This window comes from Polypterus senegalus, chromosome 1, assembly GCF_016835505.1.
Source record: "Polypterus senegalus isolate Bchr_013 chromosome 1, ASM1683550v1, whole genome shotgun sequence".
In the NCBI taxonomy this organism is placed as follows: Eukaryota; Metazoa; Chordata; class Cladistia; order Polypteriformes; family Polypteridae; genus Polypterus; species Polypterus senegalus.
In genome coordinates this window covers 267,701,827-267,727,106 of record NC_053154.1, presented here as the reverse complement: position 1 = coordinate 267,727,106, position 25,280 = coordinate 267,701,827, and the positions used below count along the sequence as shown (strand labels likewise).

At 37.7% G+C, this 25,280-nt stretch overlaps 1 protein-coding gene across 1 annotated transcript in view; it reads left to right on the top strand.

Annotated features, from left to right (window-relative positions):
- The first annotated feature begins 6,849 nt into the window (after positions 1 to 6,849).
- The window catches only part of spef1 (sperm flagellar 1), a 41,206-nt gene continuing 22,775 nt past the window's right edge, over positions 6,850 to 25,280 (top strand). Inside the window, exons 1-4 of the mRNA XM_039742217.1 lie at positions 6,850 to 7,049; positions 12,128 to 12,239; positions 19,693 to 19,861; positions 21,208 to 21,250. Coding sequence (XP_039598151.1) covers positions 6,941 to 7,049; positions 12,128 to 12,239; positions 19,693 to 19,861; positions 21,208 to 21,250 — 433 coding nt within the window. The 5' untranslated portion in view covers positions 6,850 to 6,940. The remainder of the gene's footprint in view (positions 7,050 to 12,127; positions 12,240 to 19,692; positions 19,862 to 21,207; positions 21,251 to 25,280) is intronic.

The following is a 25,280-nucleotide window of genomic DNA, read 5'->3' as shown; positions in this document are numbered from 1 at the left end:
GGTGACAGGTTAGAAATAGGGATCAATATGTGTCCCCCATGAAAGCCCCAATTAATGTCCACAATTTAGAATGCTATAGTGCCTCATAATTCTCTAGCTGATTGTATTTTCCTTCATGTTGAACGCCTCCTTGAAATCTAAAAAAAGGCATTCAGCAGTGACTGCCACTCTGGCAATTGTTTGATGATGACATACTGGATCTCCCAGTCCTGAATCTAGCTTGCTGTTCTCTCTGTTCAATGTCCATTGTTATTCCACGTTTTTCTAGTGGTATTCCTCCCATAGTATCTCTGGCTATATCACCAGTACCCTGGCAAAGGTCTTCCCTGGGAGTGATAGCAGCGACATCCCTGTTCAATGCTAACAATTACTCAAATCTCCTTTCTTAGAAGGTTTATTAATGCAGTACTTTTTGATTTCCCCATATTTATTGTATAAGGGAGATAATGATGTCCACAGTGACACCAGCATCTGTTTTCAAAGCCTAAGGTGGGGTGTTATCAGATTCTGGTGCTTTCCAACTTATTCTTTTTGGCTTCCAGGGTAACCTCATATTTTGTAAAATGTGCCAGATTGATATTAAGCTCCTCTCTTACCTCAATGGCAGATTTAAAACAGGTGTGCCTTCAATTTCTCCAATTGATCAGTCAGTTTGTCTAAAATATTGCCATTTGTTCCTCGTAAAGTTCTTTTATTGTTTGCCTTCCTTTCTGATAGCTTTCTGGTAATGTCTTGTAGCTTCCTTTAGTCATTCCTCTCTGTAGCTTCCTCTGCAAGATTGTCCACTAGTTCTTACTTATGTCTCTTGGCACTTCTCATGACAATGATGTTGTTTAGCTCATACTCCTGATTGAACTGTTATTTTTGGGTCCTTGCTCTTGCTTGTCAAAGTTCCTGTTTGAGGGTTTGAATTTCTCCAATCTCTACGTTACTTGAGAGCCAGCTCTTGAATTCATGTTTTTATACTCCCATGTACTGTGAACTTCTGTTGCAAAAATCAATATGTTTTTACTTTTTGTCCAAGGATTAGTCTTCTTGATTCAACAGGTCCTAAAATGAGCTGCAGAGGATAACGGTGAACTTGTAATGCTGCACTTATGTTTTGAGTTTAGTGGTGTCAACTTCTGTATTTTTGCACAAGCCAGTCTTTTTGTTGCATTGGATCCTCACTCTCTTATCTGTAACACTTGATCTGATCTTACTTCTGCACCCCAATAAGCTGTGATGTTCTGCAAAGCCCTTCTCTGTTCTCATAAGATCATCAAATGGTCAATGTAGTCTTCTGTGGACTGGTTGGGTAATAACCAGGCCACTTTTTATATTGTGGTGTGGAAAAACATTCTCAGATTATGCTGTTGACCAAAGACTGCCAATAATGCACCATTTTTATTCATTGATCCCAAGCCTTACTTCCATATAATGAGTTCAACTGGTTTAAATATCCATAAACAGTTCTAACATAACCTGATCATCTACATTTCCTTGGATAAAGATGTAATCCAGATATATAATAATAACTTGCATCACCATTGCATCACCGTGAGCTCTGGACTTTCACAGTCCCCACCAAGACACACAAAACGCCAGACCTTTCAGGCTAAACCCCAGGTGTCCCAGCCTGGGAGATTTTAAAATCATTGCTAATGGAAAAGCTCAGAAATAGGCATGCTACAGAAAGCCATAGTTACCCACAAGAAACTAGCACATACTTTAGTACTCTATGTCAGTGGAAATTTGTATTGGATTACAACCCTTTGACTAATAAATAGTAATCATTTTAAGCCACTAATGATTTAAGTATGCCTAACATATAATTTTAATTTGTATTTAAATAAAACAGAGAGTGTAACAGATTTGCAAAGCTGAAGATTTGAAACAAATTTTTTTATTCATCCATTTTAAAATCTCCATTACAAAGTTATGAGGAGCCAGACAGAACAGTCCAACAACAATGAAAGCAAGGCAGGAACCAAATCTAAATATGATGAAAAGACACTGCATTTTAGATAAATAGTATGTATACATAGTTTTATTTCTATTCATACTATCAGGAACTTGCATCTTTTAATATTAGTGGCAACTACTTTAAAATGTTTCTCTGACGGTGCAAATATGCATGATAGTTACGACTTAATTAAAAGAGATATGGAGAAGACTTAGAGGACGTACAGTGGTTCAAGTGCCTTTATTTTTCCTCTTTAGCCTTTAAGTCTAAGATGTTGAATATAAACTGTAACCTCATCCAAGCACCACTCTCCACTCCACCTCTTTCAGCTTCTACAAGTTAACATTCCTCACAGTCATCAGAATGGCATCAGTCAATGATAAAGTAATTTTTTCACTTACACTTTGCCAAAACAACACTAAGGTTTCATTCCCACATGAAGTCTTCATATGATTCTTTGTATTTTTATTTATAACTGGTATGGTGGTGTAGTTTTTAATTGCGCTGGCTCACAATTCCAGGGTCACTGTCTGTATGGGGTTTTCATGTTCTCCCAAAATTTGTATGCATCCCAAATACAAGAAGCAGACACCAATTGATGTCATTTAATTAGTGCTTGAGAGTAAACAATGGGATGGGAAGGGGATTCCATCCCAGTCTGTGTCTAGCCTTAGATCAATGCTGATATTGAATGCTTAGAAATTAGTTAGATGACAAATTTATCATGAACTTAATTCTGTATGACCTTATTCTTAATCCTTCTTTTACTCTTAAACACAAAATAAAGTCAAACTGAACCACATTGTATACAAATGTTTTAAATATTATTCATCCTATCTTCTTTTGTTTGGAGTGCTACAAAATGTTAATTTCTCTGCATGTTTATTCTTTTAATTTTGGGTATGAAATGCACACATTCTTCAGCTCTGCCAGTTAGTGCTGCTGATGATTATGTAGTAACAAGGCTAATCTCCCATTTTAGTCTCTGAAAAGGTATATAAAATTAGGTCAAAAGCAGAATAAGAGTCAAAACTGTTCCTGGAATTGTGATTAATGCATTTCATTGTAAATGACAAAGCTACCAGGTTGAATATGTCACTTAACCAACAAGTTCTTCCAATATGCAAGCATGAAAACCCTATAATATAAAATTAAATTGGAAGGTGTCCACCATGATAAAATGCCATACCTAACCTATGTCTTTTGAGACAGTTAAACATAAATTTGCATAGATTTTTTATCTTTAGATTTAATGTATTCCTCATAAAGATGTTTTGGCTTTGTTACTCCTCCTTACGCACACAGCTAGTCATACGTATACCTGATTTTGTTTTCAGACTGCTAGGAGATCTGGTCCCGTGTACCACACTCAAAACAACAGTTGTGTGATATACCAAGCAGAGCCAGCCAGAGCTCAGACGTCAACCGTGCACGGCTGAAAATCTATTTACACTTTATAGTCATTGTCCTGGAGTTATGGAGTTATTTATCCATCCATCCATCCATTATTCAACCTGCCACATCCCAACTACAGGGTCACGGGGGTCTGCTGGAACCAATCCCAGCTAACACAGGGTGCAAGGCAGGAAACAAACCCCAGGCAGGGCGCCAGGGAGTTATTTATAGTTTTCCAAAAAATGATCTATTTAACATGTGAACACTAACACCTTAAAGCCATCTATATTAAATGTTGCACTTATCCGTTTTCTTCTTTTTAAACTACAGTACTGTTGAAATACATTGTAATTCATTGTATTTCCTATACTGGACATGTCAATGATAATTTTTTTTTCATGGCTTTCCTCACTTTGTCAACTACCACTTCAAACAGAATTTACAGTTCAGTGTTTGAATAATTCCCTTGCAACTTCATTCAAGCAGCATCCATTCATCCAACCAGTTCAGATTTGAACATCAATTTGGATAAAAATATCTCTTGGTCTGGTAAAGATGTGAAACATTTACAAATGAGAGGAAATAATTTAGTTCATCACATTTTTGGTTACCTAATAGTTATGTTATCTCAATGGCTAATCTAGAAATATTGTAAAAGCTATAAGAATTTTTTTCTTCACCTATGTGACCTCATACTTTGGTCTCTACTCCAACACACTCTGCACATTAATATGCTACAACAGTTCCATCTTAAATTTATGCTCCCTTAGTTTTTAATGGTGTACTTTAGAGTATCGTTCTCCATCTAGATGAATGAAATCGGCTAGAGCAACTATAACAACTTTCTCATAATTTTTGAACACAAGGGTAAATCTGGCCAATATTTTGGAAACAGGCTCTGTGTAGTAAGGAAGTATCAACAAGTAGTGGTGTTGTTGATGACATTCAGGGCAAAGCAGAGATCATGAATTCCAAGACCATCCACAGTAAAACAAAGTAACACTTTTAATTTGTCCTTCCTTTTCATGTTCAATATTGTTTTTAGTAAACCATAAAAGAATCCTTTGTTGTACTTGATAGTAGCCTAAGTTCTGATTCACACATCTTAGCTGTTGTGTCCATGGTTTCAGTTAATAACATATCCAGCGGCCATTCTTATTTCTACTTGTGAGAAGCTGAAATTGTCTGCCACACCTTTGTAAATTCTCGTCTGGATTAGAGCACTCCAATATTCTCGTCAAACTTCTTAATGTATAAACAAAATATAATGATTTCATAATGACTCAGAGCAAATGCAGTGGTCATATTATTCAGTGGCTTCCTGCCAGATGAAGAATCATCTACAAATCTCTGCTATTGATTTAGAAAACAATTTGCAGTCCTTATTCCACAGATATCCCAGAGATAACAACATTTTTGTAATGCAGTATTTTCACTGTCCCAAATCCTTGCCACTCAACTCATGGGTAATATATTAAGGCATAAGGCTGAAACAAGTGGAATACTTCATGTAAATCAAAAATACAGATCACTCATAATAAAATTTTTTCTATTGTGCTTCACTATAATATATGCTTTAAAGTGCACTATTTTTTCTCATGTATTTTCCAAGCTCATTTTATATTATAAAACATAACATTTAAAAATGAGATGTCTACCAAAACTAAATTGTTCTTTTCATACCTCACACATTCCTAAAGGTGAGCAGGTTAGGTTAATTGGCGATTCCGTATTAGTTTCTGTGTGAGTGATTATAAGGTTGTGTTTGCTTGTGCCCAGTTGTTCCTGTTTGCTTAAAGTTGGTATAAGAAAACTCTGTTATATTATGTTACATTACAGCAGCACTTGAGAAGCTTCAGAGAAGAGCGGCTAGGTATGAACTATGCGGAGAGGTTGAAGGAGTTGAATCTTTTCAGTTTAAGCAAACACAGATTAACACGGGACATGACTGAAGTGTTTACAATTATGAGTTGAGTAGATTCCACTTATTATTTAATATAAATTATGTAACAAAAACACAGAGAATTTGTTGGAAATTTGTTAAGAGCAGATTTTGCATAAATGCTAGAAGTTTTTGTTTTCATGCAAAGAACCATAGACATATGGAATAAATGAAGTAGTGTTTTGGAGAGTGGGACTTCAAGGATGTTCAAATCTCCATTTGGTGTTATTTCATACAATCTAAGTGAACAGGAACAATGAGCTCTTTGGGCTGAATGGCCTGTTCATGTCATAACTTTTTTAATGTTCTAATGTTTGAAGATTTTTCCATGAGTTTCAATTTGAAACACTCTATTGTAATGTCCTTTGCACGTGTAACAATGAATATCATTTATGACATGATGCAACATAAAGAATACATTAAATTGTGGTATAGCACCTAGTATATCCACTTACACAACACATATATTGTATTCATGAGTTACAGTTGTGTTGTAATTTTGCTTACTCTTGTGAAAGTTCATGTCATTAACGACTCTATGTAAAATTAGCACTCATGGGTTATATTGAGGCAAATTGCTTAGCATTCAAATTCCAGGAAATAAGCTTTGAATCCCAGACTGGCCATTATCTACATAGAATTTGCATATTTTCCCCACGTCTGAATTGGTTTTCCACCCACATCGCAAAGACATACATGTTAGGTTGATTAGTTCATTTAAATTGTTCCAGTTGTAATGAAAGTGTGTGTGTCCAGCTTCAGTTGTTTCCTGCACTTAAAGGTATAGGAATAAGTTTCCCAAACCCTAAAATTGGAATTTAGCTGGATCAGTAATTGGCTGCCATTTTAGAGTGGTGGTTAGCACTTCTATTTCATTGACCCAGCATCCTGGGTTTAAATCCTACAGAGTCATTGTCCATATGGTGTCAGCCCATTCGCCTTGTGTGCCGTTTGATTTTTTACCCCTGGTACTGTGGTTTCCCCCCACTCCCCAAAAGACGTATATGTCAAGTTAACTGACAATTCCTAATGGCCCCTGTGTGAGAGTGACTGTGGGCGTTTGAGTGAATGGGCCATGCAGTAGACTGGTGTTCTGTCCACGGCCATTTCCTTACCTGCACCCAGTGTTGCTGAGATAGGTTATAATGCAATTCGCCCTACAGAGGCGACTGAGGTGGAGTAACAAATAACTATAGGCATCGATCCAGAATGTATCCTTAAACTATCAGCACACGTACGCCATAGGTTTCCAATTCCGCTAGTTTTACATCATAAAATAAGACTTATTTAAACATTACATTACTCACCTGCGAGATTTTTTACATCTTTTCCATCATTTCTGAAATTAATTCGGTTATTATTTAACCAGGCTATACTGAAAAAATGCAGATGGAACTTTTTACTTCGGCATATCTAAAAAGTTAACTGTATGGCATACAATTACAGCAGAGTTAAATTGTCTGCAGGGCTTTCGTTTTATAACTCTCCGGGCACCAGAGTGTTTGTCCCTACTCACTTTCCGTAGTCGACGAGGCAATTAATCGGTCGCATAGCAACACGAAATTAACAAATCCTTAAAGTGCCAGGTTTGCTTAGGAGGTGGTAGACGACAATAGTATTTTTGCGGTAATAACGGTTTGTGTTTATGTTTGTAAACAATGAATGAAGAACTTAAGGAGGAGTCTTTGCAAGAGCTTTATGCTTGGATCGACCAAATCCCTCTTTCCAGACCTAAGCGGAACATAACGAGAGACTTTAGTGATGGAGGTACGATATGTGTTGTTGACAAGTGAAGTGACGCCACTCCACCTGTCATGTTAAAGTAACAATATATGGCTTTTAGTACGTTCATCGTGTTCTTCTTTTTGTGCTTCATTTTCATTTCTGCCTAGCGACAGAAACAGACAAAAAGTAGAAAGCTCCGAAAAAACACCTGTTGTTAATGCACTAGCTACAAAGCCTTAACCGAGACTTGCATGTCTTTCGCGTTTGTGCCACGTCCAAGACTTGCTTACTGTCAGTTTTGGCGTCCTCTTTATTTGTATCAGTGTTAAATTTGGCAGAACTAAATAAGCTGTGAAAAATTAAAGAGTAAGGAGGGGAGTCACTTTATTCTCTCATCGCCCCTTTTTAAAATATTAGTTTCGACGTAAGGTCTGAATTTTTTTATTTTTCAGTCTTCCATTGGATGTTTTTGTTAATGAATTTGCACGTAATTTCTTGTTTGTCATTTGAGATTACTGGGTAACTTCAAGTGTTTTTTTTAAAGAATTAATACATTTTTATAATGCCTGTGACCGTGTGTCATAATAATTTACATGAAAGTCAATAATAAAACAAGCTGTTTAATATAGTACCATTTTATAATCCGCACAATCCTATGGTATTTTACACATAAACTGTACTATATATATGTAGTGGGTTGGGATTAAACCAGTAAAAAGTATATTTTGGAGTGCATCTCTTTACCTTGTTGTCCACACTACCAATGCAAAAAATTAAAGGAGCTAAATGGATCTGTTTTTCGTGAAATTTCTATCATATTTATTTTTTTTTGCGCACCTTTCTCAAAATCAAGAGAATTTTAATAAGCAAAAATGGACAGGAAAGATGCTGAGTTAGGTATGCATGGCTTGTCCTAGGATGGTTGGTTATGCCTTCGAGGGCCTATTATTATGTAATGTATTTTTTTTGCGTGGTGTTTCGTTTATATGCAGTGTCAGTAGTTCTTTTGGTTTGTCCTGTACTTTATCACTTAACCAGTTTCCATAGCTGTATGGTTAGTATGTAGAAGTCATTTTTCATGACTAAAGTACCAGATTCCTGGAAATCCTATGTCTTACAAGCAAAGGTTTAAATTATTATTCATGACAGATTGTTAATATTGATGTAATTATCAATCACACTGCCAAAGTGCCACAAGTGTGTTTAAGAATAGGCATTGGTTTGTGTGGTAAAAGAACCATACACCTGCAAAAATATATTTTTCATATTTGCCAAATGAAAGTTTAGTGTATTCTTCATTAATTCCCCTTTTCAAATCTATTCTGACCAGCTTGTAAAAACAATAAAGCCCATAACAACAAGCTCTGCCTATAATTGCCTCTAGAGGTGTGCAGACTTTGACAATGGTTAATAACTCCTTTTGTACCCAGTGCTACCAGGATCATTTCCAGCCTCTGTGACCCTTCGTTGGGTAAAGAATGTTTTGTGATATATACTTTAGTGAATGGATGGAAGAATGAAGCTGTAATGCAATTGCTGGCCCTGCTGAGAAGATGTTGCACTGCATTGAGAAAAGCTTTGTTTTGAAAAGACAACTACTTGAGAAATGTTGGCCCTTAGAATGAGAAGAGTAGTCACAATTGAATTTTTGGCAGAGCAAGGCCATTGAAGGCATTCATGATTAGTCTGTAGTGGTTGATGGAGAGTTTAATACATTCAGAATACTTGCAATATGTTCTGGGTTGGGCATTTTAGGAGAAACCATGTGAATGAATGGTTTATGGGACAGAGCTGTTGCAGCCAAGTCAGTATTATTGAAAAGCAAAAATGCAGCTTTTATAGTTTTGTTTAGTTAGATTAGATTACCGGTAGTTAGAAATTATCAACATGCTCAGCACCTGGACTTGTAACAAACAGTGTATAGTTTTTAGATTGGAACAATCATTGTAAAGATAAAAATAAGTAAATGGATATAATCTTAAATATAACTATATCATTCCATCTTTTTATATATATATATATATATATATATATATATATATATATATATATATATATATATATATATATACATATATATATATATATCACAGTGGTAGCGCTAAGGAGATCTGGGTTCACTTCCCGGGTCCTCCTTGCACAGAGTTCGCATGTTCTCCCCGTGTCGGCGTAGGTTTCCGCCGGGTGCTCTGGTTTCCTCCCACAGTCCAAAGACACGCAGGTTAGGTGCATTGGTTATCCTAAATTGTCCCTACTGTGTGCTTGATGTGTGTGTGTGCGCCCTGCAGTGGGCTGGCACACTGCCTGGGGTTTGTTTCCTGCCTTGCGCCCTGTGTTAGTTGGGATTAGCTCCAGCAGACCCCCGTGACCCTGTAGTTAGGATATAGCGGGTTGGATAATGGATGTATATATATTTATATATATATATAGCTGTGTAAGGCCATGCTGTAAAAAGCACAGAGTCCTAGAAACTATGGAAATCATCAGAAAAAAAAACTGAAATGTACAGATGTCAGGTAATTAAAAGGAACTACTCTGGGCATCTCTCTCCTTGGAGGTTTAGTTATGTCGACGTACTTGCATTGCTTGTGCATTAGCGGCTAGGCGAATTTGTCTTTCTTCGGTGGTTTTGTTTTGTTGATGTGCTCACCTCGCTTCTTTATTAACAGCTAAGCTAGTGACTCTTTCTTCAGAGGTTTCGTTTTGCCGACATGCCGGCCTCACTTGTATATCTGTGGAGGTGGAGCAATTACCCCAACTAGACCCCTCACTTCCGGGCCATACAGCCAGACACACACTTCCACGTGTAGACGTTTATATAAATATATATATAAGCATTCGCAATGAGTACTATTACAAAGCAAACTAAGTATATAACACAAAACCATGCAATGAAAATGTTTAATTTTAAATTTCACTATTCATTTTGTGCACAGTTACCTAGTACACTGCCTTACAGTACATAGTGCAATTTACACAGTTGTATATTTATCAAACTGGCAAACTTATATATTTGTATACTTGTATATTTACCAAATTAAACTTGTAGAGCCGCATAACTACATACCACATTATGCACTATGTCCAGAATGTCACTGTGATTAAATTTAAATCTGTTAACCTGAGAGAATGAGCATTTTAATATTTCTGATGTACAGTCCATCTAATTAACAATTTGGTCATCTTTGTAAGGAGGACTACATAGATAGTTCACCACTCTATTTGAAAATAAATCAAGTGGCATATTAAAGCAAGTGTTAAAGATTAAGAACATCATTTTTTGAATTTCTTTGTTTGCCTTTTCATAAGCATTTTGCACTGGTTTATCTGTCTGAAAACCAGCTGCGGTCAAGATGCCAGTCAGAGTTGGACATAGAGTCCTGCACACACACACACACACCAAGGAACCAGAAAATCCAGGATCTGAATGAAGTTGTCAGGAATTATTACATAGCAGTGCTACCCACTCTGCCACAATTTTGCAAACAAACAGCCTTTCTGTCACAACATTCTACAGCAAATACCATCCCAAGGCACTTTGAGTACAGATGCTTGATACGGGTGTTGATATTCATGTTTTAAGAGTCAGAGTATTGTCAGGTTGAGTAACTTGTATCTAACAAGTGATTTGAACTTACAACCTTATGGTTTAATGCCTGGTGCATTATTCTCCCTGCCACACCACCACCTACAAGTATCATTCAATATTATTTTTAAAAAAAGGTCCATAACCACAATAAATATAACCTTAAAGCAATTTAATTTGAATTTTATAACAGTATCCTGCTGGGCTACGTGGTGCCACTGCTACAATGCCAGGCTGTTTACTCTTGTCTATGGGATATGGCACTAAAGTTATTAGCAGCCCTCAGATTCAATGATGAAATGATTTATTAATATTTTTAAACTATTCAACATGTACTCATTTGTTCTCAGCCATCAGAACAGTAACTTTATCTGATAAAACTGTCTGTTATAATTGTATGCAGATCCTCCAGGTTTTTATTTTCTCCAGTAATGCTGTTGTCTCCAGTTTTTGTTTTCTACTCCTTTATTGTCACCTGGTTATATCTTACCTGTATTTTTTAATAAACTTTACATTGTCATGATATTTTATGTCAATCAAGTCAACATTGCTCTGTTCACCATGTCCTTAATTTTATTTGTATATTGTTTTTGTTTGTAAATATTTTTTGATTCCGTAATTTGCTATTAATGCAATGTAGTTCTAGATTTGTGCATGCACTCTGACCCTGTGCTTGGTGAAAAGTGCTATACAAAGACACATTTCATTTTCATGTCATGTTTATTGCATGAAGCATAATGTACAGTTTCTCATTTTTCAACAAACTGCAGCATAAAAATGCTTAAAAGTTGAATACCTACACATTATGAAAAAGGTAGACCTAATATCACATGGTGAGTGGTCTTTAAAATAATAGAAAGTAAAAAATGTTTATTAGCAAATAATTTAAAATTATTTTCTTACACAAGCCTGCTTGAAATATGCTTTGGTAGGGAAATCTTATTTTTTACATATTGCTAATGATAAAAATGATAACTACAACAACAACAACAACATGTCACATATCTTTAAGTAGAAATGTTTCTCATAGTGTTTCCAAGTAATAAAATTATAAAAGAGTGAACGATAAACCCCTAGTTTGTACGTCTATAATTGTTAAACTAGTTAAAGTCAGTGTTTGGTAATGTTAGAAACATGCTGTGATCAGATGGCTAGAGAAGAGAGGAAAACAAAAACAGCTTGCAAGGATACTGAAGAAAATATACCTCTACGGGTTCTAGGGCCATAAGACTTCATAGTTAGTGCTGTTTCCTCATAGCTCTAGGTACTGGATTCAAATCTCAAGTTAGTGTGTTAGTGTGAGTAGTGTGTACCCACCTATATACAAGCTTTTTCTCCTGGTTTAACCTCTGCTGTATGCATGGTGTTACTAATATCTTTAGCTGCCCCATTATTCTGAATTGGATTAAGTGGATTCAGAAAATGGATGGATTGAGTGAGAATGACATCTGGGTAGTTAATTATTTATAGTGAATGCATAACATACTATTCCTCTTTCAGAATAAAATAAGCTTTCTTTCCTTTTCCATTTTAGTGATGGCAGCAGAAGTCGTGAAGCATTTTTACCCTAAACTTGTAGAGCTGCATAACTACATACCGGCAAATTCAACTCATCAAAAACTATCAAACTGGGCAACCCTTAACAGGTAAGTTTATATTTAATTTGTTACTTCATTCCATGGGGTATTTCTAGCATCTGCTTACTTATCTTTTTATTAGAATCATGTTTTTTGTTTTTTTTTTACTACTGTACATAATGTATGGTTGGTTTTGCTGAGAGTAAGAATATATGTGATATATATTTTAGGTACATACAGTTGTGTATTAGGAATAAAGGCAACTGAACACGTAAAAGAAACAGCTGAGCAAATGAGGGATATAAGGTGAAGTAGTTCTTTCTACAGGGGTGTAGTCTTTAAATTAATTAAGAAATTGACTTCTCCACATGCTTAAGGAAATGTATAACATCCTTGGACAACACAGTTGTTCTTTATGGTGTCTATCATTGCACAAAGAGGAGATCAACAAGACACTGATGACTGTTCAAGTTGGTGCTGCGAATAAAAGCACAAACTTTTCTACCAATAACTCTATAAATGGATTGTGGATATGTAAGGAAAAATAAAGCAGTAGCTATAGATTGCATGATTATAAATTGAATCAAAGGTAGGTTCTGGAATATTCATCAAGAACACTCCATCCAGAACTTCATATAAAGGGATTATGTGGTTACGTTTAAGAGTGTATATTCCTTCTTACAGCTAAAAATTCAAAGTTGTGAGAAAAGTGGTACAGAGAACTCAAGCAGTGATGTACTGTTACATAGAGAAAAATCATCTGGTCAGATTAACTTTACTTCACCTTGTTCTTAAGAATTGGGGGAAATATGCATGTGATACACAGTACAGGCTTGAATGATTTATTCAAAAGTAAGAAATTCTGGTGGCTTTTTTATGGTGTGGAGTATGCTTTCTTGGCATGGTTTAGCTCCACTGATTTCTTTAGAGGACAGAATTTAAATGCCAATAAATACGTCCATTAGTATACTTATTCAGAGACAGTGGTGTAATCATCCAATTTGATAGCACATACACAGAGTAGGAATGGTCAGTGAATAGTTTGAGGAACATGACAATAATATAAAGTAAATACCGTACACCAGCATCCAGATATCCGGTCATTTGAGGATTTAGCAGAAGACTCTGGGGTAGCATCTCAGACAGCGTTTCTACTATCATCATCAAATCCCCAAATAATGGAATTTCTTATTGAAGCATGGCATCAAAATGCAGTTTCACATTTTCTGAAGGCTCATGGAAGTGGTTTGTGGCTTGTGGTGGTCATCCACGCTTTCAAGATGGATTACATAAGTGTTTTCACTTGTGTACACAGGATCAATTTTGATTTGTTTGCTGACTAACAGAAGGTGTTTGTAGTTAGTGAGAAATGCAGAGCTCTTGACTAAAATATGCATAATTCAGGTAGAAGTCGCCCCAAATTTAAACCTTACTATTCTATCATGTTTGATGCTTTGGCTTGTTTTCATTCCATTGTTAACCATACGTACTTCACAGTATAGCCTTTTACCCAGGGTAGGTGCTTAGTCAACCAGGGAATAACTTTTCCAAGTTTCACTTTACATATAAATATATTCATTTTACCTGATACTAACACAATCAATCAGCAAAAAAGGCTTTCAAGAGTTCTGAATCTCAGGTTTCCTTCTGTAATGTTCTGCATGGCCCTCACTAGATTCTAAGGTCATATGATGGAAGGTGTTGGTCCTTTGTATATTTGTTTAACCTTTAGTGGATAGACCTTCTCCCTTGTATTTCCAGTGTACAGTACTTCATTCTCAGGACCAAACCTGAGAAACACATGCCTTGAGGTATCTGAAGTTCCTTGTGAAATCCACAGGTTTATTATACCTGTGCTTCTAGCTCGGATATTCCAACGGCTAGGATCAAACTATGACAACTTTAAGTAGAGAATATTACATGCATCTATCTAAAAAGTATAGACAGCTATACATGGAGGCAGTATGAGTTAATGTGTGCTCTGTGGCATGGAATTTTATCTTGGTGAAGTATCAATTTCAGAAGGAATAGACTGTACCCATAAAGAGAAACACATGGTCAACAACAATGCTTAGGTACAGTGTGGAATTCATATGATGTTCAGCTAATTTTAGAAGGTCTAATGTCTGCCAGGAAAACATTCTCCATACCACTGTATGAGGGATATACCGGTATTGGAAAAGTGCCGAAAAATCAAAATTATAAAACGGCATAGTAGTAGCATTTCATGATTTTTCTGTACTGTAAGTATGTCAGCTGTTCTCTCAATCCTCCACTTCTCCTTCCATTGACACTCGCTGTTGTCGAAAGTGTCCATTTTGAAGGTTTCACAAAACAAAACTAAACACTTGGACAGTATCAGAACATCATGAGGGAATCTCTCCATTTCCCCGCACACATAGCCCACCACCATTGCCTCAAAGTGATGTGGATTTCATGGGGAATTTATTATTGCTTTGACACGATTGGGACTTCACACTGGACCTTCTCTTATTGCTTTCATGTGGTTAGGATTTTAAGAGGTCGTTATTATTGCTTTGAAGCGAATTGGACTTCACGTGGTTTTATTATTGCTTCAAAACAATCAGGATTTTATGTTGACCTCAATACTTTATTGCTTCGACATGATCAGGACTTTCAAGAGGGAACCAGTGCATAGTGCACCAGGAAAGAGCGCAATTGTGCCACATCTCAGGAATTCTGAAGTGAGACAGAGCTTCCTTTTATTTCCTTTGGGATTGTTTCCATACCAATCCTGAGGACCGAAAGATTGAACAATACTGAAGTCAAAATTTTAGTACCAATCCAACAGTACATGTTCTAACTCTAGCAGTCCTAATTTTTAAAACTAGTCGTGAAGAGTTTATGGATTCTATATATATGCCAAAAATATGCCAAAAGCAGACCCTATCATCTGCTTGGTACCCTTATCTTACAGTTCTTAGCTGACATTAGTTGAAGACAGTGTGGTCTTATGCAGCTGTATCCATCTTCTTCAAGGTCTAACATTTTGTACAATCAGCGATAAATAGCAGCACTTCCTGAAAGTAGTGTCCAGAAAACTAAGTCTTTTTTTTTTAGCATGAGAAAGTCTCTCAATAACAAGGTGTTTTTGTTCAGAGAACTGCTGCTCACTAGATGTTTTGTTTATTGTACCATTCTTTTGAAACTCTAGAGACTGTAGTGCATGAAAATCTCAGGAGGACAGCAGTTTCTAAAATTCTTGAGCCACAACATCTGGCAACACTGGTCTCGACCATTCTGATGTTTGGTGAAACAACATCTACACCTCTTGGCCATTTATGAGTGTAGTATTCAGTTGCAGCCACATGAGTAGCTATTTGGAGGAGCAGACTATTTTTAAAAAATGTTTATTGGTGGCAATAAGTTCAGGCCAAATAAACTAAGAATGCAAATTGAAAAGCAATGTCTTGCTTTCCACAGTCCTGATTTAATTTCCAGCCAAAGCACTTTCTGTGTGAAGTTTCTTGAAGTACTCTGGCATCCTTCTTCACCACAAAGGTCATGCACAGTAGAATAAGGAACTCTAAATTGACTCAGCGTGAGAGGTGATAGTTTCTTGAGTGTACCTTGGAATAGAATGCTTCAATCAACACTTTTAGTTCCTGTCTTTTTCCCAGTGTGGATTGGATAAATACAGTACTAATTCCCCTAAATTGGAATAAGCAGGTTAACAAAATGGATGGATTCCAAATTATTACATAGTGAAATATTACAATTTCAGTAATATTTTTAAGCTAAGTAAATTGTGATAATTAAAATTGATTCATCAGTCTAATATAAAAATGTATTAATTAAAGGGGCATGGATTATAATTTTAAAGTTGGACTTACTATATTTACTATATGAAACTACCCTTCAGTTGTAATTAGCTGCTTAGTCAGTGAAAGCATTATACAGTTTTACCTAGTATTCAGAGCCCTTCAGTTTTTTCAGATTTTGTTATCCTTATCTGAAAATCATTTAAATTAAATTTTTCCCTCATTAATTAAAACTCAATACTTTAGAATGGTAAAACAAAAAACAGGATTTTAAACATTTTTGTGAATGTATTAGAATAAAAAACTGAAATATCATAATGACAAAACTTTCAGACTCTTTTGTATGACACTTGAAATCTGGGTCGGGTGAATCCCATTCAATTAATCATCATTTAGATGTTTCTGTACCTTGTTTGGAGTCCATCTGTGGTTAATTGATTGTGTATGATCGAGAAAGGCACACACTTGTCTATTTAAGATCCCAAGTCTGACATTGTGTATCAGAGGAAAAACCAAAGCTATAGGTCAAAGGAATTGCTTGTTGAGCCTAGAGAAGGAGACAGTCATGTTGAGGGAGAGATTAGGGAAAGGCTACAAAAAAATCTGCAGCATTGAAGGTTCCCAAGAGCACAATGGCTTTCATAATTCTTAAATAGAATACGTTTGGAACAACCATGACTCTTCCTAGAGCTACCTACCTGGCCAAATAGATTAATGATAGGAGAAGGGCCTTGGTAAGAGAGGTGACCAAGAACCCAATGGTCACTTTGCCTGAGTTTCAGAAAACCTGCATGGAGGTGAAAGGAACTTGTAAAAGGACAACCATCATTACAGCCCTCCACTAATCTGGATTTTATGGCACAGTGGCCAGACAACACATGAAAGATGACTTGGAGTTTGCTAAAAACACCTAAAGGACTCTCGGCTTATACGAAACAAGTCTGTCTGGTCTGATGAAGCCAAGATTAGCCTTGCATCTAGAGGAAAATAGGCACCACTCATCACGTATACAATACCATTCTAACAGTTAGTATGGTGGTGGCAGCGTAAAACCTTGGGATTATTTGTCAGCAGCCAGCCCTGGGAGACTAGTCCGTTTTGGGAAATGTCTGAATAGAGCAAAGTACAAAGATATTGTTAATAAAAACCTGCTTCAGAGTGCTTTGAAGACTGGGCCAAAGGTTCACTTACCAACAGGACAATACCATAAGCACAAAGCAAAGGTAACACATCAGTGGCTTAGGGTCCACTCTGTGAATGTCCATGAGTGGCTTGCTAGAGCCCAGACTTGAATCCTAATCAAACATCTCTGGAAAGACCTCAAAACATCTGTCTTTTGATGGTCTCCAATCTGACATAGTTAGAGCGTGAGGGCATCTGCAGAGATGAATAGCAGAAAATCCTCACATTCAGGCATGTAAAGCTTGTTGCATCATATGCATGCATACTCCAGGCCATAATCGTTGCCAAAGTCCCTTCAACTAAGTAGTGAGAATAAAGTCTAAATACTTGTGGTAATGTGTTATTTCACTTTTTTATTTTTAATAAACTTACAAAAATATCTATACATTTTGTTTTCGCTTTATCCATCTTGGGTATTGGGTGTTGCTTAATGAGAGGAAAAATGAATTTAAATGATTTTAGCTCAGGGCTGCAACATAATGAAATATAAAAATTGAAAGGGACTGAATATTTTCTGAAGGCACTGTACTGTATATTCCTAGAATATTAGTCAGTCATTGTCCAACCTGCTACATCCTAACACAGGGCCACGGGCGGTCTGCTGGAACCAATCCCTGCTAGCACAGAGCACAAGGCAGGAGCAAATCCCGGGCAGGGTGCCAGCCCACCGCAGGGCATACACACACAAGCACATACTATGTACAATCTAGAACTGCCAATGCACCTATCCGGCATGTCTTTGGACTGTGGTAGGAAACCGGAGCACCTAGAGGAAACCCAAGCAGACATGAAGAGAACATGCAAACTCCACGCAGGGAGAACCCTGGGAAGCGAACACAGGTCTCCTTACTGCGAGGCAGCAGCGCTACCACTGCGCCACCGTGCTGCCCGCCAAGAATATTATTTAAATCATATTATCAGACATGAATTGATTGTGCATTTGTTGCAGTTCAGAATGAGAGTAGACTAGACTAAGGATTTTAGGCTTTTAAATGGAAGTATTATAGTGGGTGATTGGCATGCTGGCAAGCTTGTTTGATTAACAGTAACACATTTGGTGGTTTTATCTATGACAGTGTCAGAAATGAGCCACCACCTAAAACATCTTGTCGGTTTTGTCAGAAATAGGCTTTTACTGAAAGAAACTATTAGAAATATGGTTATAGGTAGATAGAGAACTTTATAGATTGACGGATAATAGAGATATTTATAGATATCCAGCATACTACGGTATATCTTAAATGTATTGTGTTCCTAAACAAATATTGTATTAACAGGCTAGGTGAAGTTGGGCACAATGTCAGAAGGCATAATATAGTCTAGATGCTTTGATAGAAGACTCCCTGTAGTTTATCTTAGCATCCTGGTGTGATATGAATTGCTGGGTAAATGTCTCTTTCACAGTATGTATTGGAGAGGATGAGCAGTAGTAGCTATGATGGCCTATAATCCTCTTGCTGCCACTGTCTCTACTGGTTCCTGGGTCAGTCCTGTAGCATACCTGGCCACAGTGTAGAACAGTACACTGGGTAATGTGTTCTAATAGAACATTTTCAGCTGTTTGTTGGGCACATTAAAGGATGTAAGTAATTTAAAAAACACAAGTCTTATAATATATAATATATATAATATATTGTGTGTGTGGGGTGGTGTGTCTGAATGCATTTTATATAATTACTAGGCTGACCCGACTTTTAAGGCGACCGACTTTTAAGTTGACCACTTCTTAAGGCAATTCAATATGTAGATCAATTTGATATTTTATACAAACTCATTCATTTGGTTATATTGCATTTGAGCTGTATTACTTTAATACTCGTAGTTTCTGTTATTTTTGTGATGAAATTTAAACTTTTTTTCTATATTGAGGTCGCCCTTTTGAACCCCCCTGATATTTACTACGCGGTGAGGCATTTGTACTCCATCAACATTATTTCCAGAGACATAATTTTGTCTATTTTTCCAGCGCATCGCGCACAAAAGCAAGAGACCACTTTTATATAGTAAGAAAGAAGAAGATATCGTACAGTCTGGAATAGAAAATCATCTTTTACCTGGAAAAATGAAACTACAAATCCCATCATGCATTGCAAAATGGACGGGGCGTGTGTGAAACTCCATGCCTGCGTAGCACTCACGGGACGGAAGGACATATATATAGAAGGATGTGTGTGTGCTTATACTGCATATATAAATACTGTACACTGCCTTATACACAAGTTTGGCATCTAATTTTGACCAACCATGGTTCAAAAATATAAAAGAAAATCCAGATTATTCTTGAAAAAGAGCTTGCATGGCTGTGGAATCTGTCTCATTGCAATTAGACCAGGTGTTTTGCAGTGAGGCAGGCTATTTGGAAAGGAAAATGAACAGTTTTGAAACAACCCATCTAACCTCCTTACACTGGGCCCATGTACAGTAATTCCCTTACTATAGTGATTTAGTCTATTATTTTTGCATTAAATGCACTTCAGCTCAGCTCATTTAGTTTACTACTGTCTGCAGTAGGCACTGTTATATCAGCTATAATGTAAATTGTTTTTTCTTTCTTAAAGGAAGGTATTTTCCAAGTTAAACTTTCACATTACTGAAGAAACAATAAAAAAGATAATTAACTGCACAAATGGCATTATTGAATCTGTGCTTTGTGTACTGAGAGAGAGACTTGAAGAAAAGCGCACAGGAAAGTGCATAAGTAAGAGATATAATAAAGTACCTCCACAGGTCAGTATGTCATTGGTTTTATTTTTTTAAACATTTTTCTAACTTGGCTCTTAACAAAAAGTGAATAAAAGAGTAATACTTTTTATCATATTTTATTTAAGACAGTCTGATCTTGCATTGGTTAGTGTTGCCATCTTGCAACACCCGGGTAAATTCTAGGCCTGGCCATTGCACATTCTTAATGTGTCTTTTTAATTTTTTATTTATTCCAGTTTCCTCCCATATCTAAAAGATGTGCATATTAGATTGATTCTCAAGTCTAAATGTGCCCAAGATATTCAGTGTCATTGGCATAATGCTAGGAGATTAGTTTAAAATTTTGGCCAAGTTATTGTCTATGTGGGCGACACGGTGGCGCAGTGGTAGCCCTGCTGCCTCTCAGTTAGGAGACCTGGGTTCGCTTCCTGGGTCCTCCCTGCGTGGAGTTTGCATGTTCTCCCGTGTCTGCGTGGGTGTCCTCCGGGCACTCTGGTTTCCTCCCACAGTCCAAAGACATGCAGGTTAGGTGGATTGGCAATTCTAAATTGGCCCTAGTGTGTGCTTGGTGTTTGTGTGTGTGTCCTGCGGTGGGTTGGCACCCTGTCCAGGATTGGTTCCTGCGTTGTGCCCTGTGTTGGCTGGGATTGGCTCCAGCAGACCCCCGTGACCCTGTGTTTGGATATAGCGGGTTGGAAAATGGATGGATGGATGGATATTGTCTATGTGGACTTTGTTTGTTCTTCCAGTGCCTGCAGGTGTATCTGTCCAAGATACTCCAGTTTTCCTTGTACTGCCCAAAGTTATCTGTGTTAAACTCAACTGAAGTTTCTAAAATGGCCCAGTTTAAATGAATGTGTGTGTACTTAGAGATTGATTGGAACACTGTGCTAGTTAGATCTTGCCTTGCAACTGCTGCTGTTGGAATAGCTCCCTGGGGGGAGATGGGTGAATAAATATGTGAGTGTGTACACAAATATGCCTGCACTGTGTTGGATTGCTGTGCCATCCTGAGATGGTTTTTGGTTTTTGCCTGTTACTGCCAGGGGGCTTCTCACAATCTAGTAATGCAAAAGTAGGATCTGTATATGCTGTTTTTACTATCATTTTATCTTATCTGACTTCAATACAAACAACCTGGTTCAAAAAAGATGCATTGTTGTTGCTGTAAGTGCAAGCAATTTTAAAAAATCTGCTATGAGTTATCAGTTTTTTTTATTATTGTTTTGAATGTTTTCAGTTAGCTCCTCAATTTATGTGGCAATGTATTAAATGTGTTAGATGGGGAAAATTACTGATCTAAAATAAGATATGTATATATTTTTTGGTGTAAAGTAAGCTTCTCTTTTGTTAATTTCCGCTCTCTATAGGACTTGGAATATTACACCATTTTTGATGAAAAAGCAATAGCAGGTAAGATAACATGAAAACTCGGCTCTTAAGTAAAATGTTATAAATAATTCAGCATGCAAGGTAAAGATCTCAGTCTGTCTAGAATTGGTATTGGTGAAAGAAATGCTTCTTTAAATAAAATTTGAAAGAGGGATTTAATTAAGTCTTTATCACTGTATAAAATATTTTGGTTTAATGACATCTGTCTGATTGTATGTACAGTGGGTCTTTTGAACAATATTTCTTTGTCCTATGCACTGTTTCACTTTGATGTTTTTATCTTAGAGTGAGCTAGTTTCCATGAAGAACATTTATGTCTATGCAGCCCATAGCAGTCATCTATATTATTTAATAAATTTACTGATTGTATATATACTGTATAACAGAGATGTACACTTCAAAGAGACAAACATCAAATGAACCTTTTATGTAGGCTGCTTTACATGACGTTTTAGGCTTTGTCCTTATTCCATTCATTGGCCCCATGTGGTGCAGGCATGAGTAATTCTAATTAATGCAAATGGTCTCTGGTTATTCTTTTTTGTAACTCACTTATTATAAACCAACATATTTTATAAGTGACCTTATGCTCCTTTCATTTTAAACAATATTGGTCTACTCCAAACAGTTGGTTTTATAATATTTGAACAATTAAACTCTCCTATCAAAAAAATTCCACACATGCCCTAAATTTAATTTGCAGAAACTTTTGCTAGTTATGAAACTAAAGATGGCTCATTTATTTCCTTCTACTTTCTACCCTTTATCTTATAATCTCTTTTTCACCTAGTTTTGTTATTTGCTGCCTTGGTCCAAGTTATAGGGTTTTGTTAACTTCTTAAAAGAAAGGAGGTAGGGTTATGTGTGGAAATACTTCTGAATTCATACCCCATGCTTACAAAATCAGGAGAGTTCAAGGCAATGAAAAATGCACAACTGGTTTTTAAAAAAAAAAAAGAGAGAGAGACAAAAAGCAATGTCAAAATGGTTTGGTGACCAGAAGTTGGTCATCTTAGCCTTCCACAGATTTGAAAATGCACAGGTTCACCGAGGAACATGATGCATACCTGATCAAGCAGTGAATAATCATCAGAGTCTTTCTTTGATGGTCACTGGACTATGAGAAGTAAAACTTCTTAAAAGTGTTTTAATCTTCCTCTTACAAAGTAGTTGTAACACTTAAAAAGTATTTGTGGGATTAGTAATTAAGATAGTACTATAATTCTTTTTGTAAAATCTATTAAAAAAGATATAAGAAACTGGGTTTCAATAATGAATTGGTCACAGTCTATATGGAGTTTGCATGTCCTTCATCTCAGTTTTCCTCTACATCACAAGAACAAGTTAGGTTAATTGGTCAGTTGAAATTGGTGCAGTTTGAATGAAAATGGGTATTTGAGTGAAACCTGCAGTAGACTGACACCCTGTCCAGCTGGTTACTGCCTCGCCCCATTGATGCCAGAATAACCTGTGGCTTCCCCTAAGAAGGAATTGGATAATCTTGTTCAGATAATGGACAGAAGGGCTCAGGGTTTATATATATATATATATATATATATATATATATATATATATATATATATATATATATATATATATATATATATATATATATATAATATAATACAGTATGTTATACTTCTTCCGGCCATGCAAGCAGTCCTCCAACTTGCAGGGAAATAATGGGGGTTGGTGGCAGGTTAGGCACTCCAGACACCTAAAAAAAAAAAACTTCACGCAGGAGTTGCTCTGCTGTAGCCTCCCATAGGAGGGCTGCTCGCATTATGAAGGGGATGGGGGAAAGCCCTTAGGAGCCCCATCACCTGAAAAATCAAAACTGTCGGAGAGCCAATGAGGTCAGGCTTATTGGGGATCAGAACTGGTGTGGTGTTGAGGCATTGCCTGCTGCACGGCCTCTGTCAGGTCCCAATTTGAGGCGCCCATCTCAGTGGGCGTGTGGAACATCTTGTCTCTCCGGCATGATGATCATCTTCCTCTGCTGTCGGAGGAACTGCGTGAACTCTGTATTTCAGTGGCGGCACTCTCTGAGGTGTGCAGGCCTGGGTCTGACCAGATCTCTGTAGGTGGGCACGCCTTTTATTGGTCTGTTCGCTCTAATGGCTGTTGTACTTGGGGAGTAGCTGTTGCTGTAGTGGATCAGCTCCTTCCGATGGTGTCCGATGTCATTCCTTTCAATGAGCGTTTTATGAGACTCGGATTATGGCACTCTCTGGGTACCTTGTCTGTTTTCTCATTGTATTCTCTGACCGCGGTGAATGATGTCTTGGTGAGGGAGACATTTTATTTGCAACTTCGCTTAGTGGTTGATGGGTGCCCGCAAGGTGACACTACTCTGGCACTGATAGGGCTGACTATGAGGATTGTCTCAGTCCCCAAGGGTCTGGTGACTATGGTAAAAGAGGCTCCATGTTCCTTGACTTTCTAAAAGGTCAGGGGCTACGAATTGTTGGATCCTAGTTCCAGTGCCCTGAGTCGCATCATTGGACTTGGTACTTCAATACTGGTGGTGTGGTGAAGGAGGTCGATCACATCCTCATGAGCAGACACTGGCTTTTATAAAACTACAGGGGCTACAGAAGTGCCCAGTTTGTGAATTTTCACCATAGACTTGTTGTTACATTGAAGATCCAGCTTAGGCCCAGTAGGTTACCACCTATTAGGATAATGAGGCTGGACCTGGCCAGACTCCAACATCAGGCTGTTTCTGACAAGTTTGCACACAGTTTGTGTGAAGAGTGTGGCTTGATGGCAACTCCGGTCTGTACTGGGAACTGAGAAAGACGGTTGCAAGGGCTCTGAGGGTAGATAAGGAGGTGTTTGTTAGAAGAATCTGTGAGCAAGTGACACATCGTCTATTGTTTAGTGACCCACATCTGCTTACAGAGGAATCGAAGCATTACGCACATCTGAATCTGTTCCTCGGAGAGTCGCAGTCAGAGTGTCTGATGGAACTGTCCTTACGCACACTGCAGTTGTGACCTGCTGGGCTGGCTACTTTGAGCGGCTGTTTAAAGTTGATCCTCTCGCTAGGCTAGGATGTTGGATATCTCTGGGTCCATGGTTCTTGAGGTTGATCTGCCAGTTAGCTGTGAACCACCCAATCTCACCGAGATTGACAGGTGGTGAACCATCTGAGGGTAGGGAAGGCTGAAGAAATCTGTGGTATCCAAGGTGAACTTCTCCAGGCTGTTGGTAAGGGTGTCCAAGGATTGCAAGCAATCTTTGCTTCCATTAGGGAAACTGGCGTCATCCCAACTGACTGGAAAATGGGACTTGTCCCTATCTGGAAAGAGAAGGGTGATTGCCCGGATTGCGGCAACTACAAGGGGATAACACTGCTGTTGGTGCAGGGTAAGGTCCTTGATAGGGTCGTCCTCAATAGGATCCATGATCACTTGCTCACCTACCAGCAACCGGAACAGTTTGGTTTTATGCCTAAGAAGTCTACCATCGACCGCATCCTGGCACTGTTGGTTCTCATGGAGCGCAAATGTCAATATTGGTGGAGTTTCTTTGCAGCCTTTGTCAACTTTAGTAAAGCATTTAATTCAGTTGATCGAGCTGCTCTGTGGGACATCATAAGACTTTGTGGGATCCCCTCAAGGTTGCTGTATATCATGGCTGGCCTGTACACTGGTACTGTGAGTGCTGTGCAGAGTGGAAGCAGAACATCTGTGTTTTTCCCCAGTTGATTCTGGGATTTGTCAGGGGTGTGTTCTTGCTCCTTCTCTGTTCAGTGCTTACATGGACTCTGTGTTGGGCAGGGTCGTGAGGTCCAGTGGCTGTGGGGCATCTGTTGGCGAAGAAAGATTCATTAATCTTAACTTTGCTGACGATGCTCTGATCTTCGCAGAGTCAATGGAGGCTCTAATCGGGGCTCTGGAGAGACTGAGCAAGGAGTCTGAGTGTCTTGGCTTGTGAGTGTTCTCGATAAAAAGCAAGATCCAGGCCTTTAATTACCTCTTAGGCACGCCATCAGCAGTGTGTCTGTCTGCGGAGAGAATGTCGAACCTGTCGAGAGGTTTACTTA